General features: G+C 45.3%; 1 protein-coding gene across 1 annotated transcript in view; it reads left to right on the plus strand.

The window, feature by feature from the left end:
- The window catches only part of pof1b (POF1B actin binding protein), a 121,962-nt gene that overhangs the window by 103,145 nt on the left and 3,803 nt on the right, over positions 1–15,014 (plus strand). Inside the window, exons 14-15 of the mRNA XM_072505224.1 lie at positions 4,958–5,025; positions 12,425–12,533. Coding sequence (XP_072361325.1) covers positions 4,958–5,025; positions 12,425–12,527 — 171 coding nt within the window. The 3' untranslated portion in view covers positions 12,528–12,533. The remainder of the gene's footprint in view (positions 1–4,957; positions 5,026–12,424; positions 12,534–15,014) is intronic.

Consider the following 15,014-nt stretch of genomic DNA (forward strand, 5'->3'; position numbering starts at 1 on the left):
TGTTGAGGATCGAGGGCTGCAACCTGCCCAACCGGAAGATGAGATGCTGCTCCTACATCTTGCGATGGATGTCATTGGACCATTGCAGCAGGCCTAGGACAGACATGTGGGCACGAGAGCAAAGTGCTGAGTTAAAATGGGAAGCAAAAGGAAGGTTGAGGTCATGCTTGCGAACTGAGCAAAGGTGTTCCACCAAGTGGTCACCCAGTTTGTGTTTAGCCTCCCCAATGTAATGGAGACAGCATTGGGAGCAGCGGATACAGTAAATCAAATTGAAAGATGTTGCAAGTGAAACATTGCTTAATCTGAAAGGGGTTTTTGGGCCTTGAACAGTAAGACGGGAAGAGGTACAGGGACAGGTAATACAAGGGAAGGTGCCACGGGAAGGGTATGTTGAGTTTGGTGTGATGGAAGAGTGGACCAAGATGTCACAGAGGGAGTGGTGCTTGGAGAATGCTGACCGGGGGGAATTGAGCGGAAGATGTGTTTAGTGGTGGCATTGTGCAGGAGCTGGTGGAGGATGATCCGTTGAATGCGGAGGCTGGTGGGGTGAAAAGTGAGGACAAGGTGAAGCCTATCATGGTTGTTGAGGGAGGGGAAGGGGTGAGAGCAGAGGTGTGGGAAATGAGTACACCCAGTTGAGTGCCGTTTGCGAGGCAAACCTCGGTTAAGGAAAAAGGCAGACATGTCAGAAGCACCATTTTCAAAGGTGGCATCATCGAAACAGATACGAGAGAGGCAGAGAAACTGGGAGATTGGAATGGAATCCTTACAGGGAGCGGGGTGTGAGGAGTTGTCGCGGTAGCTGTGAGTATCGGTAGATTTATAATGAATATTGGTGGTCAGTCTATCACTGTAAATGGAGACATAAATCAAGGAAAGGAAGAAGTGTCGGAGATGGACAATGTGAAGGTGAGGGGGTGAAAATTGGAAGAAAAATTAATACATTCATCCAGGTCCAGATGAGAGCATGAAGCGGCTCCAATACAGCCATCCATGTAAAGGAAAAATAGTTGCACGTGTGCCAGAATAGGACTGGCACAAGGAATGTTCCACATACCCCACAAAAATAGAGGCATAACTGGGGCCCATGTGGGCCACCTTTTATTTGCAGGAAGTGAGACACGTTCCGCCAGGAGGAAGAGAGTGGTGGTGGGGGGGGATTGTCCAGACCTCTGCTCAAGGAAAAAGCCCTCTGATCCTCCTGGTGGGGGATGGAGGTATAGAGGGATTGAACACTCATGGTGAAGAGGATGTGGTTAGGATCAGGAACTGGAAATTGTTGTTTGTCAGGACAAAATCCCAACCTTTTTCAGAAACAGGACGAGAACCCAACATTTTATTTTAATTTCTAAAATTGAGAGGAAAGGATACTTCACTCCAGGAATAAGGAATTTATGTTAAAACAAACTTTAATTTAAACACAGAATTAACCATGTTAACATCAAATAAATAGATTTATAATTAATTTAAGCAATTCATAAATAAAAGAAAAAACTTGAACTTCTCTATCTATACCTGCCACTAATTCCAATTAAGCAACCCAATAAAGTTCAAATGCTACTTATAAATAAAGTTAACAAGACCGGTTACTTGATAATCATAGATTATCATAGAATTTACAGTAAAGAAGGAGGCCATTCGGCCCATCGAGTCTGCACCAGCTCTTGGAAAGAGCACCCTACCCATGTCCAACACCTCCACCCTATCCCCATAACCCAGTAACCCCACCCAACACTAAGGGCAATTTTGGACACTAAGGGCAATTTATCATGGCCAATCCACCTAACCTGCACATCTTTGGACTGTGGGAGGAAACCGGAGCACCCGGAGGAAACCCACGCACACACTGGGAGTACGTGCAGACTCCGCACAGACAGTGACCAAAGCCGGAATCGAACCTGGGACCCTGGAGCTGTGAAGCAATTGTGCTATCCACAATGCTACCGTGCTGCCCTAATAATCTGTGGATAGAGTTCTGGAGAGAGACCCTTTCAAGACCAGATCCAGTACACTTCTGCTCAACCGAACAGCATTTGGCTAAACTGATGTTCAACCTAAAACCCTGTAACAGACTGTAAAACTGTGGCAGAAAGATCACCAGAGGCAATGAGGTCAGTGGCCATCCTGGAAACAATGGCTTGATGCTTGTTGGTGGGGTCATGGTCCAGGGGGAAGTAGGGAGTAGTGTCTGAGAGTTAGCACTCAGACTCTGTGAGGTAGAGGCCAGTACGCCAGATGATAACAGCGCCACTGTTGTCTGTAGGTTTGATCACAATTTCAGAGTTGGACCCAAGAGAATGGAGTGCAGCAAATTCGGAGGGAGACAGGTTGGCGTGGGTGAGGGGGCAGAGAAATTGAGATGGCTGATGTCATGCCAACAGAATATAAAGATCAGGCGCAGGTAAGAGGCCAGAGGGTGGGGTCCAGCTAGAGGGAGAATACTGGAAACGGGTGAAAGGATCCAATGGGCAGGTGAAAGACTCCTGCCCAAGTGAGCACTGAGACGGAGGCGGCGGAAGAAGTGTTCAACACCATGCCGAGCCCGAAATTCATAGAGGTGAGGACATAAGGGGATGAAACTGAATCCTTTGCTGAGTACAGAGTGCTCTGCATCAGAGAGGGGCAGGTCAGAGAGTATAGTGAATACACGGCATGGGGGCTGGGTTTAGAAGAAGAAAGGGGATCAGAGAGATGGCATGGTGTGGAGGGTCCAGGATGGACATTGGTATCAATAATTTGTTGAAGCTGGTGTTCCTTAACGCCTGAAATGTAGACAAAAAGCTTCATGTTAAGGTGTCAGATGAGAGAAAGAATGAAATGGAATTTGGGACAAGGACAACTTTGAGAGAGGGCGAGTCTGTGCTGCTGGAGAGAGAGGTTGAATGTGTACATGTGGCGGCACAGATCTCAGAATGCAGTAGGAACACCAGTTGGAGGAGCATCGTATGTCCCGGAAATATCTGTAATCCTGGGCCGATTGCAAACATGAGGGATGGAACTGAGTTACAATCTACGTGTGATGAAACAGAAACTGAGACAGTCTCTGAGGAAGGAAATGTGGCTGTGGAAGCAAGTTTTGGTAAACACATCATCAAATATCAAGTGGAAAGCAATGAAGGTGAACATGGTAAAAGAGACGAATGTAAATCTCATCAGAGAGAAGAGCAGTACCTCTTCAGGGAAGGCATTCCTGGAAGAGAAATGCCAGTGAATTAAACACTAAAATAAGCAGATGCTTGAGTCTGAAACAAGAAGAGAGGATTCTGGAAAACCCAGCAGTTCTGGCAGCATCTATCAGGAGTCAGAGGCCAGAATTCTCCAGCAGTTTGATGGCGGTGGGAATCGTTTGTCCTGGCGCCAGTGGACCTCTGGCCGGTGGGTTTCCCAGCTGCTGCGTGTGTCTTCAATGGGAATTCCCATTGATAGCGGTAGGAGCAGAGAAATCTGCCACCAGTGAACGGTGTGCCGCCTCCCGCTGTCGAGAAGCATGCGTTTGGGAGACCGAAGGATCCCGCCCAGAGTTTTAAATTTTTTTTAGAGTAGCCAATTATTTTTTCCAATGAAGGCGCAAATTTAGCGTGGCCAATCCACCTAACTTGCACATATTTTTTTTGGGGTTGTGGGGGTGAAACCCACGCAGACACTGGGAGAATGTGCAAACTCCACACGGGACAGTGACCCAGGGCCAGGATTCGAACCCGGGTCCTCAGCGCCGTAGGCAGCAATGCTAACCACTGTGCCACCGTGTTGCACCTCGGATCCCGCCCAGAGTTAATGTTTTCAAGTCATAGACCCTTCATTGGAACTGAATGGAGGGAGAATGTCAGAGCAAAAGAAACTGCAATTCGTGTAAAATTCAAATTAATGTAATTTAAGAATCAGTCCAGCAAGCATTTCCTGGAACATTTTAATCAGTTGACTATTGGAATAGAGGTCAATCTGCATCACTTCAGTTAGCACTGACCAGACATAGCCGGTTTGTAAAATGTCAGAATCTCCTCCTTAAAAGCAGCACCAGTCAAACCATCCCTTTGTTTTAATTTGTTCGTGGGATGGCTATATTGTTGGCAGTGATACATTTATTACCTATCCTAGCCTTCTCCTTGAACTACTGCGGTCCATCTTCCTCCCACAGTAGAGTTAGGTAAGGAATTCCAGGACATATGCCCAGAAACAATGAAGAATGAATAATAAAAATCCAAGTTCATATGGTGCAGAACTTGGAAGTAATATTCCCACAATGTTGCTACCTTCGTCCCTTTGGGTGGTGGAGATTACAATGAAGGGAGGTGCTATTAAAATAAGCTTGGTTAATATTGAACATTTGCTGTAGATTGTAAATACTACAGCCACAGCAAAGCACTGGTGTTGGAGAGGGTAGCAGAGTTACAGACCAAACAAATTGTTCTGATATATTGAGCTAAACTCTTCTAAAGAAATGGTGAGTATTCAGTCGGACTTCCAATGAGCCTTGTAGATAATGGTCGGAAGCTGAACCACTCATCAAATAGCCTTTGCCTCTCTTGCTGCTGCAGTGTTAATATAGATGGTCCAGTTAAGCTTCCAGTTAATGTTACATCCAAGGTACTGATGACAGTGACATGTACTGATCAGCGAAGATGCCTGGACTTTCTCTTATGGGAAATTATATTTACCCAACATATATGAGGTGCAAGTATATTATCTACCATTTTATCAGCCCAATCCTATATTTTATCCATTTTAAACTCTGACGTGATGAGGCTCTCAATTTGGAAGGGGAACAAATGCTTTCTTTCGAAGGTGTTCCAAAGTAGCTAGTCACTGGCAAGACTCACTCGGTATAGCAATTCACACTCTGAGGAGAAAATGCTCTTCTGAACACAGAGACAGCATTGTAACTTAATATAATTAATTATGGTTGTAAACCCAGACTGAATCTGATAAATTTGATCCCTTTTAATCTCTTTCTCAGGAAATCTCGAGACTGAAATCATCGCAAACAACCGGGAAGAATGTGACACACACAATCATTACAAAGCGGTAAGCCATATTATTACCATTGTTTAGAAAGTAAAAGATTATTTGGGGTATTAGAGGCCTGCTATTGACAGACTGATTTTCCTGCCATTAATCCGTTTCGACAGTCAAAAATTGGTCCTGTTTTTAGCCAACATGAATGTGACCGTTGAGACATTAATTTGATTGCTGTTACAAAAACATTTACTGGCAAATTCTAATGTGCAAGGCATCAAATGAAGCATCCATGGGATATTGTATTGATGAGGCTGTGTGCTGATGTATAAATAATCCACAGTTTGCCACTAATTTTAGTTCCATCGGTGTCTGATAATCCTGATAGAAATGACTGAACAACATAAGTCAATAATACCTAGGAGCAGAAGTAGGTCTTTCAGCTCATCGAGTCTTCTCCGCCATACTAAAAGATTATCACTGATCTGATATGATGATCCTCAACTCCACTTTCCTGCCTTTTTTCCACAACCCTTGATTCCCTTACTGATTAAAAATGTCTATCTCAGCCATTTAACGACCCAGCCTCTACAATTTTCTGCGGCAAAGAATTCCACGGATTCAATAACCTCAGAAAAGAAATTCCTCCTCATCTGTGTCTTAAATGCGACCCCTTACTCTGAGGTTATGCCCTCTGATCCTAGACTCTCCCACAAGAGTAAACACCCTGAGTATCCTGTATGTCTCAATAAGGCCATGTTTCATTCTTCTAAACTCCAGTGAGTACAGGCCCAACCTTCTTAGCCTCTCCTCAGAAGAAAATTCTTCCATACCTGGGATAAACCTAGTGAACCTTCTCAGGACTGCCTCCAATACCAATAAATCTTTCCTTACTAAGGGGCCCAAAACTGTTCACAGTATTTCAGGTGTGGCCTAACTAGTGCCTTGTATAGACTTAGCGAGACTTCCCTATTTTTATACAACATTTCCTTTTGAAATAAATGCCAACTTCCGTTTGTCTTCCTAATTACCTGAACTTGCTAGCTTTTTGTGATTTATGCATGAAGATCCCCAAATCCCTCCGCGTTGCAGCTTTCTGCAATCTTTCTCCATTTGAATAATATTCACCTCCTTTATTTTTCCTACCAAAGTGCATAACTTCACATTTTCCTACATTATATTCCATCTGCCAAATTATTGCCCACTCACTTAACCTGTTTATATCCCTCTGTAGACTGTGTCATCCTCACAACTTGCCTTCCCACCTATTTTTGTGTATTCTGTAAACTTGGCAATACTGGATTCACTTCCCTCATTTAAGTCAATCTAAAAAAATAAATTGTAAATAATAGTGACCCCAGCACTCATCCCTTTGGCACTCCACTGGTTGCAGGTTGCCATGTATGTGCTTTACGGAAGGAGATCTGTCATCCTTGCCTTGTCTGGCTTACATTTGTCCCCAGAGTCACAGAAATGTGGTTGACTATTAAAATGCCCTCTGATGTGGCCTACCAAGCCACTCAGTTCAAGGAAATTAGAAGTGGGCAATAAATGCTGGCCCATTCAGCAACACCTACATCCCGTGAATGATTTTTAAAAAAACTGAAAATGCTCCTCATCCCAACTCTGTCATCTATTAGTTAGCAATACGTTATGAAATGCTTTTTGGAAATCCAAGAATCTACTAAATCCATCCACTGCTTTCCACTTATCTATCCTGCTCATTACTACCGCACAAAATTTTGATAAATTTGTCAGGCATGATTTCACCTTCATTTAAGCTATGCTGACTCTCCTTGACTATATTATGTACTTCTAAATGCTCTGCTATTACATCCTTTATAATGGACTCTTTCGTTTTCCCAATGACAAATGTTAAGCTAACTGGCCTATAGTTACTTGTTTATTGTCTCCGTCCCTTTTTGAATAAGGGTAATTGACAATTTTCTGATTCCCTCGGACCTTTCCAGAATTTAAAGGCTCTTTGCAAGATCACTACCAGTATATCCATTGACTCTGTAACCGCTTTCTTTAATGTCCTATGATACAATGCATCAGGTGCAGGAGAGTTATTGGCCTTTAGCCCCATTAGTACTTTTTCTCTAGTGACAGTTATTGTATTTATTTCCTCCTCTTCTTTCGCCCCTTGATTGTTTAGTATTTTTGGATGCTCTTAGTGTCTTTTACTATGGAGACTGAAGCAAAGTATTTATTTAGCTCCTCTGCCGTTTGCTGGTTTCCCATTATTATTTCCCCAGTCTCATTCTCCAAGTGGCCTATGTTCACTTTGGCCTCCCTCTTCTTTTTTATACAATTAAAGAAGCTCTTACTGTCCATTTTTATAATACTTATGAGTTTATCTTATCCGTCTTTATTTTCTTTTGGTCATCTCCTGTTGGTTTTTAAAACTTTCCCAATCCTTTGGCTTACCACTAATCTTTGCCACATTGTAATTTTTTTCTTTCAGTTTCATGCTATCCTTAACTTTCTTGGTTAACCATGGCTGATCTATCCCTTCCCTAGAATCCTTCTTCATTGTCTTTGTTATGAGTCATGAACTACTTTCATAAACATATGCCATTGCTGATTAACCGCCTTTCCTGCCAAACTCCGTTCCCAGGCAATTTTGCTCGCAATCCTTTGTATTTACCCTTATTTAAGCTTAGTACGAAGTCTTACAACACCAGGTTAAAGTCCAACAAGTTTGTTTCGATGTCGCTAGCTTTCGGAGCGCTGCTCCTTCCTCAGGTGAATGAAGAGGTCTGTTCCAGAAACACATATATAGACAAATTCAAAGATGCCAAACAATGCTTGGAATGCGAGCATTAGCAGGTGATTAAATCTTTACAGATCCAGAGATGGGGTAACCCCAGGTTAAAGAGGTGTGAATTGTACCAAGCCAGGACAGTTGGTAGGATTTCGCAGGCCAGATGGTGGGGGATGAATGTAATGCGACATGAATCCCAGGTCCCGGTTGAGGCCGCACTCATGTGTGCGGAACTTGGCTATAAGTTTCTGCTCGGCGATTCTGCGTTGTTGCGGGTCCTGAAGGCCGCCTTGGAGAACGCTTACCCGGAGAGGAGGAGCGTAACAGACATCTACAGACGTTGAAAGATGCCCTCGTACGAACGGGATATGGCACTCGACTCATCGATCGACAGTTCCAACGCGCCACAGCGAAAAACCGGACCGACCTCCTCAGAAGACAAACATGGGACACAACCGACAGAATACCCTTCGTCGTCCAGTACTTCCCCGGAGCGGAGAAACTACGTCATCTTCTTCACAGCCTTCAACACGTCATTGATGACGATGAACATCTTGCCAAGGTCATCCCCACACCCCCACTACTTGCCTTCAAAAACCTGCAACCTCAAACGAACCATTGTTTGCAGCAAACTACCCAGTCTCCAGAACAGTGACCACGACACCACACAACCCTGTCATGGCAATCTCTGCAAGACGTGCCAGATCATCGACATGGATACCACTATTACACGTGAGAACACCACCCACCAGGTACGCGGTACATACTCGTGCGACTCGGCCAACGTTGTCTACCTCATACGCTGCAGGAAAGGATGTCCCGAAGCGTGGTACATTGGCGAGACCATGCAGACGCTGCGACAACGAATGAACGGACATCGCGCAACAATCACCAGGCAGGAATGTTCCCTTCCAGTCGGGGAACACTTCAGCAGTCAAGGGCATTCAGCCTCTGATCTCCGGGTAAGCGTTCTCCAAGGCGGCCTTCAGGACCCGCGACAACGCAGAATCGCCGAGCAGAAACTTATAGCCAAGTTCCGCACACATGAGTGCGGCCTCAACCGGGACCTGGGATTCATGTCGCATTACATTCATCCCCCACCATCTGGCCTGCGAAATCCTACCAACTGTCCTGGCTTGGTACAATTCACACCTCTTTAACCTGGGGTTACCCCATCTCTGGATCTGTAAAGATTTAATCACCTGCTAATGCTCGCATTCCAAGCATTGTTTGGCATCTTTGAATTTGTCTATATATGTGTTTCTGGAACAGACCTCTTCATTCACCTGAGGAAGGAGCAGCGCTCCGAAAGCTAGTGACATCGAAACAAACTTGTTGGACTTTAACCTGGTGTTGTAAGACTTCGTACTGTGCTCACCCCAGTCCAACGCCGGCATCTCCACATCATTATTTAAGCTTAGCACTGTTGTTTCTGGCCCAAGTTTCTCACTCTCAAACTAAATGCAAAATTCTGCCATGTCATGGTCACTCTGACCTAAGAAATAATTTACTCAGCTTGTTTATTAAACCTGCCTTATTACACATTACCAGATTCAAAATATATGATCCCTGGTTGGATCCACAACATTTTGGATAGAAGACTGGCTGATGGACAGGAGACAGAGTCAGGATAAATGGGTATTTTTCTGGATGGCAGGGTGTGGGGTGCCACAGGGTTTGGTCCTTGGGCCCCAGCTATTTACAACCTGTATTAATGACTTGGATACAAGGATAGAAGGTTCCAAAGCCAAATTCGTACATGACACAAAAATAGGTGGGGCAGTAAGTTGCAATGAGGAAATAAGAACCTTACAAATGGATACAGATAGGTTAGGCGAGTGGGCCAAAATGTAGCAGATGGAGTTTAACATTTGGTTGAAAAAATGGAAAGGTGACTTATTATCTAAATGGGGAGACACTTTGGGGTGCTCTGATGCAGAGGGATCTGGGTGTCATGAGTCCCAGAAAACGAGTGTGCAGGTGCAGCAGATAATAAGGAAAGCAAATGGAATGTTAGCATTTATAGCTAAAGGAGTTGTTGCAACTATACAAGGCATTGGTAAGACCGCACCTGGAGTATTGCGCACTGTTTTGATCCCCTTATTTGAGGAAAGATGTAGTGGCATTGGAGTCAGTTCAGAGGAGGTTCACTAGGTTGATTCCAGAGATGAGGGATTTGTCATACGAGGAGAGATGGAACAGTTTAGGCCTATACTCTCTCGAGTTTAGAAGAATGAGGGGAAATCAAATTGAGGTATACAAGATGCTAAAAGGTATGGATGAAGTAGACATGGAGCAGATGTTTCCTCTTGTGGAGCTTTCTAAAACGAGAGGGTTGTGAATCTGTGGAATCTGCTACCCCAGAGTGCGGTGCACAGTGAGTAAATTTAAGGAGGAGTTAGACAGATTTTTAATTGGTAATGGGTTGAAGCATTATGGAGAACAGGCAGGACCATGATGGGATCAGTCATGATCTCATTGAAGGTGTTTAGGCTTGGGAGGCTAAATTGCGTACTCCTGCTCCTAGGTCATGTGTTCTAGGGAGGAGTTGCTCTGGCTGATTTTGCAATCCAGCTCTTGGTCTGTAGCCTTGTAGGTAGCAGATGAGGAACATATCAGCCATGATAGAATGCCGGAGCAGACCCGATGGGCCAACTGACCTCATTCTGCTCCTTTATCTTATGAACTTATAATATTGTTCCAGAAAGTGTCCTGAATACACTATGAATCGTCCTCGTGCCTCCCTCTGCCGATTTGATTTTCCCAATCTGCATGAAAATTAAAGCCACCCATGATTAATGTACAGCCTTCTTTACATGCCCTCGTTATCTCCTGACTTATTCTCCGTCCTACAGTACAAGTTACTGTTGGGGAACCTATAGACTATTCCCACCAGTGTCTTCCTCCCCATGTCATTTCATACCTCTATCTATATGGGTTCTACATCTTATTTCTTGCTGTGTTACTTATTCCATCTCATACTAACAAAGCTACCCCACCACTCTTTCCTTTTTTGAACTATGTATGCTGCCTTTGGCTCTTAGGAGAAAATAAGAAATAAATAAATGAAATGCTTATGGTAATTACTCTGACATGAACATATGTTTGAAGTACATATAAGATCATAAACCAGAACATATAGGAGCAGATTTAGGCGTGCACAATGAGAAACGGTGCCGGATTCGCCGGGTATGTGATTGACACTCGGGAGGCTGACAAGCTGCAACCGAGTATACACATTACACTCCCCACACACACACATCCCAGCCAACAAGACGGCACTGGTTGCGCTGGAGCGCGCTCATCCCGTTGATGGGTCGGCTGGGGCCAGAGGGCACCTGGGGGGGGCACCCAAACGATCTGTGGCCCGAAGTTCACAGTGGGCAGTTAGCAGCGTGCGCGGCTGCATGGCGGCCTTGCAAGCCGCAACAATGGTGCTCCACGCCCGTCCACCCCGACCCACAGTCCACCTGCTGGCCACCCTCCGCTCCTCCCCCTGTCTCTGGCAGAAGTCCCCGGGCCAGCGGCACGACTGTCCGCAAACTATGGCGATATTGGACACTTTCGATACCCTCTCCTCTCTCCCTCAGCAGCCACTACGCCTGTTTCACGATTTTAAAAGCACAAGTGAGCCTCGCCATCGGGAATTCACTCCAGTGGAGTCGTAACTTTGCGGAGGCCCCGGAGAATACCGGGTCAGGCCCGCTAATGATATGCCAAGGGGCTTACTGTACGTGCATTCTGGAACACATTGATGCCGCTGTCGAGGCACCGGAGAATTGTGATTTGGCGTGAAACCCTGGCGCCCGCCACAATTTTGGCGTCAAACTGATTCTTTGGGGCTGGTTTAGCACACTGGGCTAAATCGCTGACTTTTAAAGCAGACCAAGGCAGGCCAGCAGCACGGTTCAATTTCCGTCCCAGCCTCCCCGAACAGGCGCCAGAATGTGGCGACTAGGGGCTTTTCACAGTAACTTCATTGAAGCCTACTTGTGACAATAAGCGATTTTCATTCATTTAATTTCTTTGCCCAATCGTGTTTCCCGATTCCGGCGTCAGCCGACAGAGAATCCAGCCCAGCATTTCTGGGAACCAGAGAAGCCGGAAGAGAACTCTTTCTGCTGCATTTAATTAATTTCTTACAATTTGAAAAGGCCATTAAACAGCGATTTCGTACACGTGCAAACATACATCAACTCACCAGTGCAGGTAGAACCGGACAAGGCAAACAAAATTTGTCCCTACATCTTTTCAGTCATTCACCTCAGTACATTTGAGGAACAAGTAAAACATTGGTCGATGGGACTCCATGGTGTCCAAAAAAAGGTGACAGAAATAGTAGCCATGTTTCTTTAGGGTGGAATATGTATTGGAGCCTGTACATCATTGTGCCATTATCGTAACTTGGTTTTGATCTCAAAATAAGGTCTTGGGCATGTATGGAGTAGCTTAAAGTCTCTAGTTTTTGGATGGTTTAGTGTCACAAAGAATTTAGCAAAGCAGGCTGAGGTGTCTCACTATGTTGCATCTTATGTATACAATGCCTTTATAGTTCTAATGAATCCAACAAAGTTTGCGTGAAATAAATGAAAAAAGTATATACTTTAGTACTTTGCTTTTCTAATTGTGTTGTTTTGTGTGAGATGTAATAAGCAATCTCGTGCTCTTGAAGGATAACGTTTATTTTCTTTCCCAATATAGTCAAGTTGACTACCCTATTCTGGGCCTTTTGAAGGATACAAAATTTTCTTCACGTGGTAGCGGAATGCAGACTGTATACATCGAAAAGACTGGAAATCTGTAAAAACAGGTACTGTAATATTATACATCATCGTCACTTAGCTTGTTCACTGTTTCAAAGATGCACAAAATGCATCACAAAATGCGGTCTGCTTCATAGAATTTACAGTGCAGAGGAGGCCATTCGGCCCATCGAGTCTGCACCGGCCCTTGGAAAGAGCACCCCACCTAAGCCCACACCTCCACCCTATCCCCGTAACCCAGTAACCCCACCCAACCGTTTTGTACACTAAGGACAATTTATCTTGGCCAACACACCTAACCTGCACATCTTTGGACTGTGGGAGGAAACCGGAGCACCCGGAAAAAACCAACGCACACACATGAAATAACTGTGCTAACCACTATGCTACTGTGCTGCTCTTAAAAAAGCTTCTTAGAAAGCTTTTTTATAAATTCATTTGCGGAATGTGGGCGTTGCTGGTTAGGCCAGCATTTATTGCCCATCTCCAGTTGCCCTGGTGGATTGCCTTCTAGAACCGCTGTCATCCTTGAGGTGCAGGTACACCCACAGTGCTGTTAGGGAGCGAGTTCCAGGATGTTGCTCCAGCGACTGTGAAGGAGCGGCGATATATTTCCATCAGGGTGGTGAGTGACTTGGAGGAGAACCTCCAGTGGTGGGGTTCCCAGGTATCTGCTGATCTTGTCCTTCTAGATGATAGTGGTTGTAGGTTTGGAAGATGCTGTCTAAGGAACCTTGGTGAGTTATGCTGTGCACCTTCTAGATGGTACACACGACTGCTACTGTTCATCAGCTGCAGAGGGTTTGAATGTTTGTGAAAGGAGGAGCAATCAATCAGGCTGTTTTGTCCTGGATGGTGTCAAGCTTCTTGAGTGTTGTTGGAGCTGCACTCATCCAGGCAAATGGAAAGTATTCCATCATATTCCTAACGTGTGCCTTGTAAATGGTGGACAGTTTTTGGGGTCAGGAGGTGAGTTACTCGCTGTGGGATTCCTAGTTTTTGACCTGCCCTGGTAGCCACAGCACTAATGTGGCTAGCCCAGTTCAGTTTCTGATCAATGGTAACCCCCAGGATGTTGATTGTGGAGGATTCAGCGATGGTAACGTCATTGAATGTCAAGGGGCGATGGTTAGAGCCTCCCTTTTAGGAGATGGTCCTTGCCTGGCACTTGAGTGGCGTGAATGTAACTTGCCACTTGTCAGCTGAAGCCTGGATATTGTCCAGGTCTTGCTGCATTTAGACATGGACTGCTTCATTGTCTGAGGAATTGCGAATGGTGCTGAACATTGTGCAGTCATCAGCAAACAACCCCACTTCTGACCTTATGATGGAAGGGTGGTCATTGCTGAAGCCATTGAACATGGTTGGGCCTAGGACACTACACTGAGGAACCCCTGCGGAGATGTCCTGGAGCTGAGATGATTGACCTCCAACCACCACAACCATCTTCCTTTGTGCCAGGTTTCACCTCATCCAATGGAGTTTTCCCCCTGATTTCCATTGACTCCAGTTTATCTAGGGCTCCCTGATGCCATACTCGGTCAAATGCTGTCTTGATGTCAAGGGCAGTCAGCTTTTTGTCCATGTTTGAACCAAGGCTGTAATGAGGTCAGGTGCTGAGTGGCCCTGGTGGAATCCAAACTGAGCGTCCGTGTGCAGGTTATTGCTAAGTAAATGCCACTGGATAGCACTGTTGATGACTCCTTCTGTCACTTTGCTGATGGAGAGTAAATTGATAGGGTGGTAATTGACTGGGTTGGATTTGTCCTGTTTCTTGTGTACAGCGCACACCTGGGCAATTTTCCACATTGCGGGGTAGATGTCAATGTTGTAGCTATACTGGAACAGCTTGGCTAGGGGTGTGGCAAGTTCTGGAGCACAAATCTTCGGTACTATTGCGGGGTGATTGTCAGGGCTTATAGCCTTTGCAGTATCCAGTGCCTTCAGCTGTTTCTTGATATCACGTGGAGTGAATTGTATTGGCTGAAGACTGACATCTGTGAGGCTGGGGTCCTCCGGAGGAGACCAAGATGGATCATCCTCCCGGCACTTCTGGCTGAAGATTGTTGCAAATTCCTCAGCCTAGTCTTTTGCACATAGGTGCTGGGCTCCTCCATCATTGAGGATGGGGATATTTGTGGCGCCTCCTCGTCCAGTGAGTTGTTTAATTGACCATCACCAGTCCCTCGCGGTATGGCACGTGGCAGCATGGTAGTACAGTGGTCAGCACTATTGCTTCACAGCTCCAGGGTCCCAGGTTCAATTCCCAGCTTGGGTCACTGTCCGTGCGGAGTCAGCACGTTCTTCCCTTGTCTGCATGGGTTTCCTCTAGGTGCTCCGATTTCCTCCCACAATCCAAAGATGTGCATATTAGGTGAATTGGCCATATTAAATTGCCTTTTAGATTTTACCTGGGGTTACGGGGATAGGGTGGAGGTATGTACTGCTCTTTCCAAGTCCCGGTGCAGACTCAATGGGCCAAATTGCCTCCTTCTGCACTGTAAATTCTATCTATTCAATACTGGATG

The sequence above is a fragment of the Scyliorhinus torazame genome, chromosome 5 (genome assembly GCF_047496885.1).
Source record: "Scyliorhinus torazame isolate Kashiwa2021f chromosome 5, sScyTor2.1, whole genome shotgun sequence".
Lineage (NCBI taxonomy): Eukaryota > Metazoa > Chordata > Chondrichthyes > Carcharhiniformes > Scyliorhinidae > Scyliorhinus > Scyliorhinus torazame.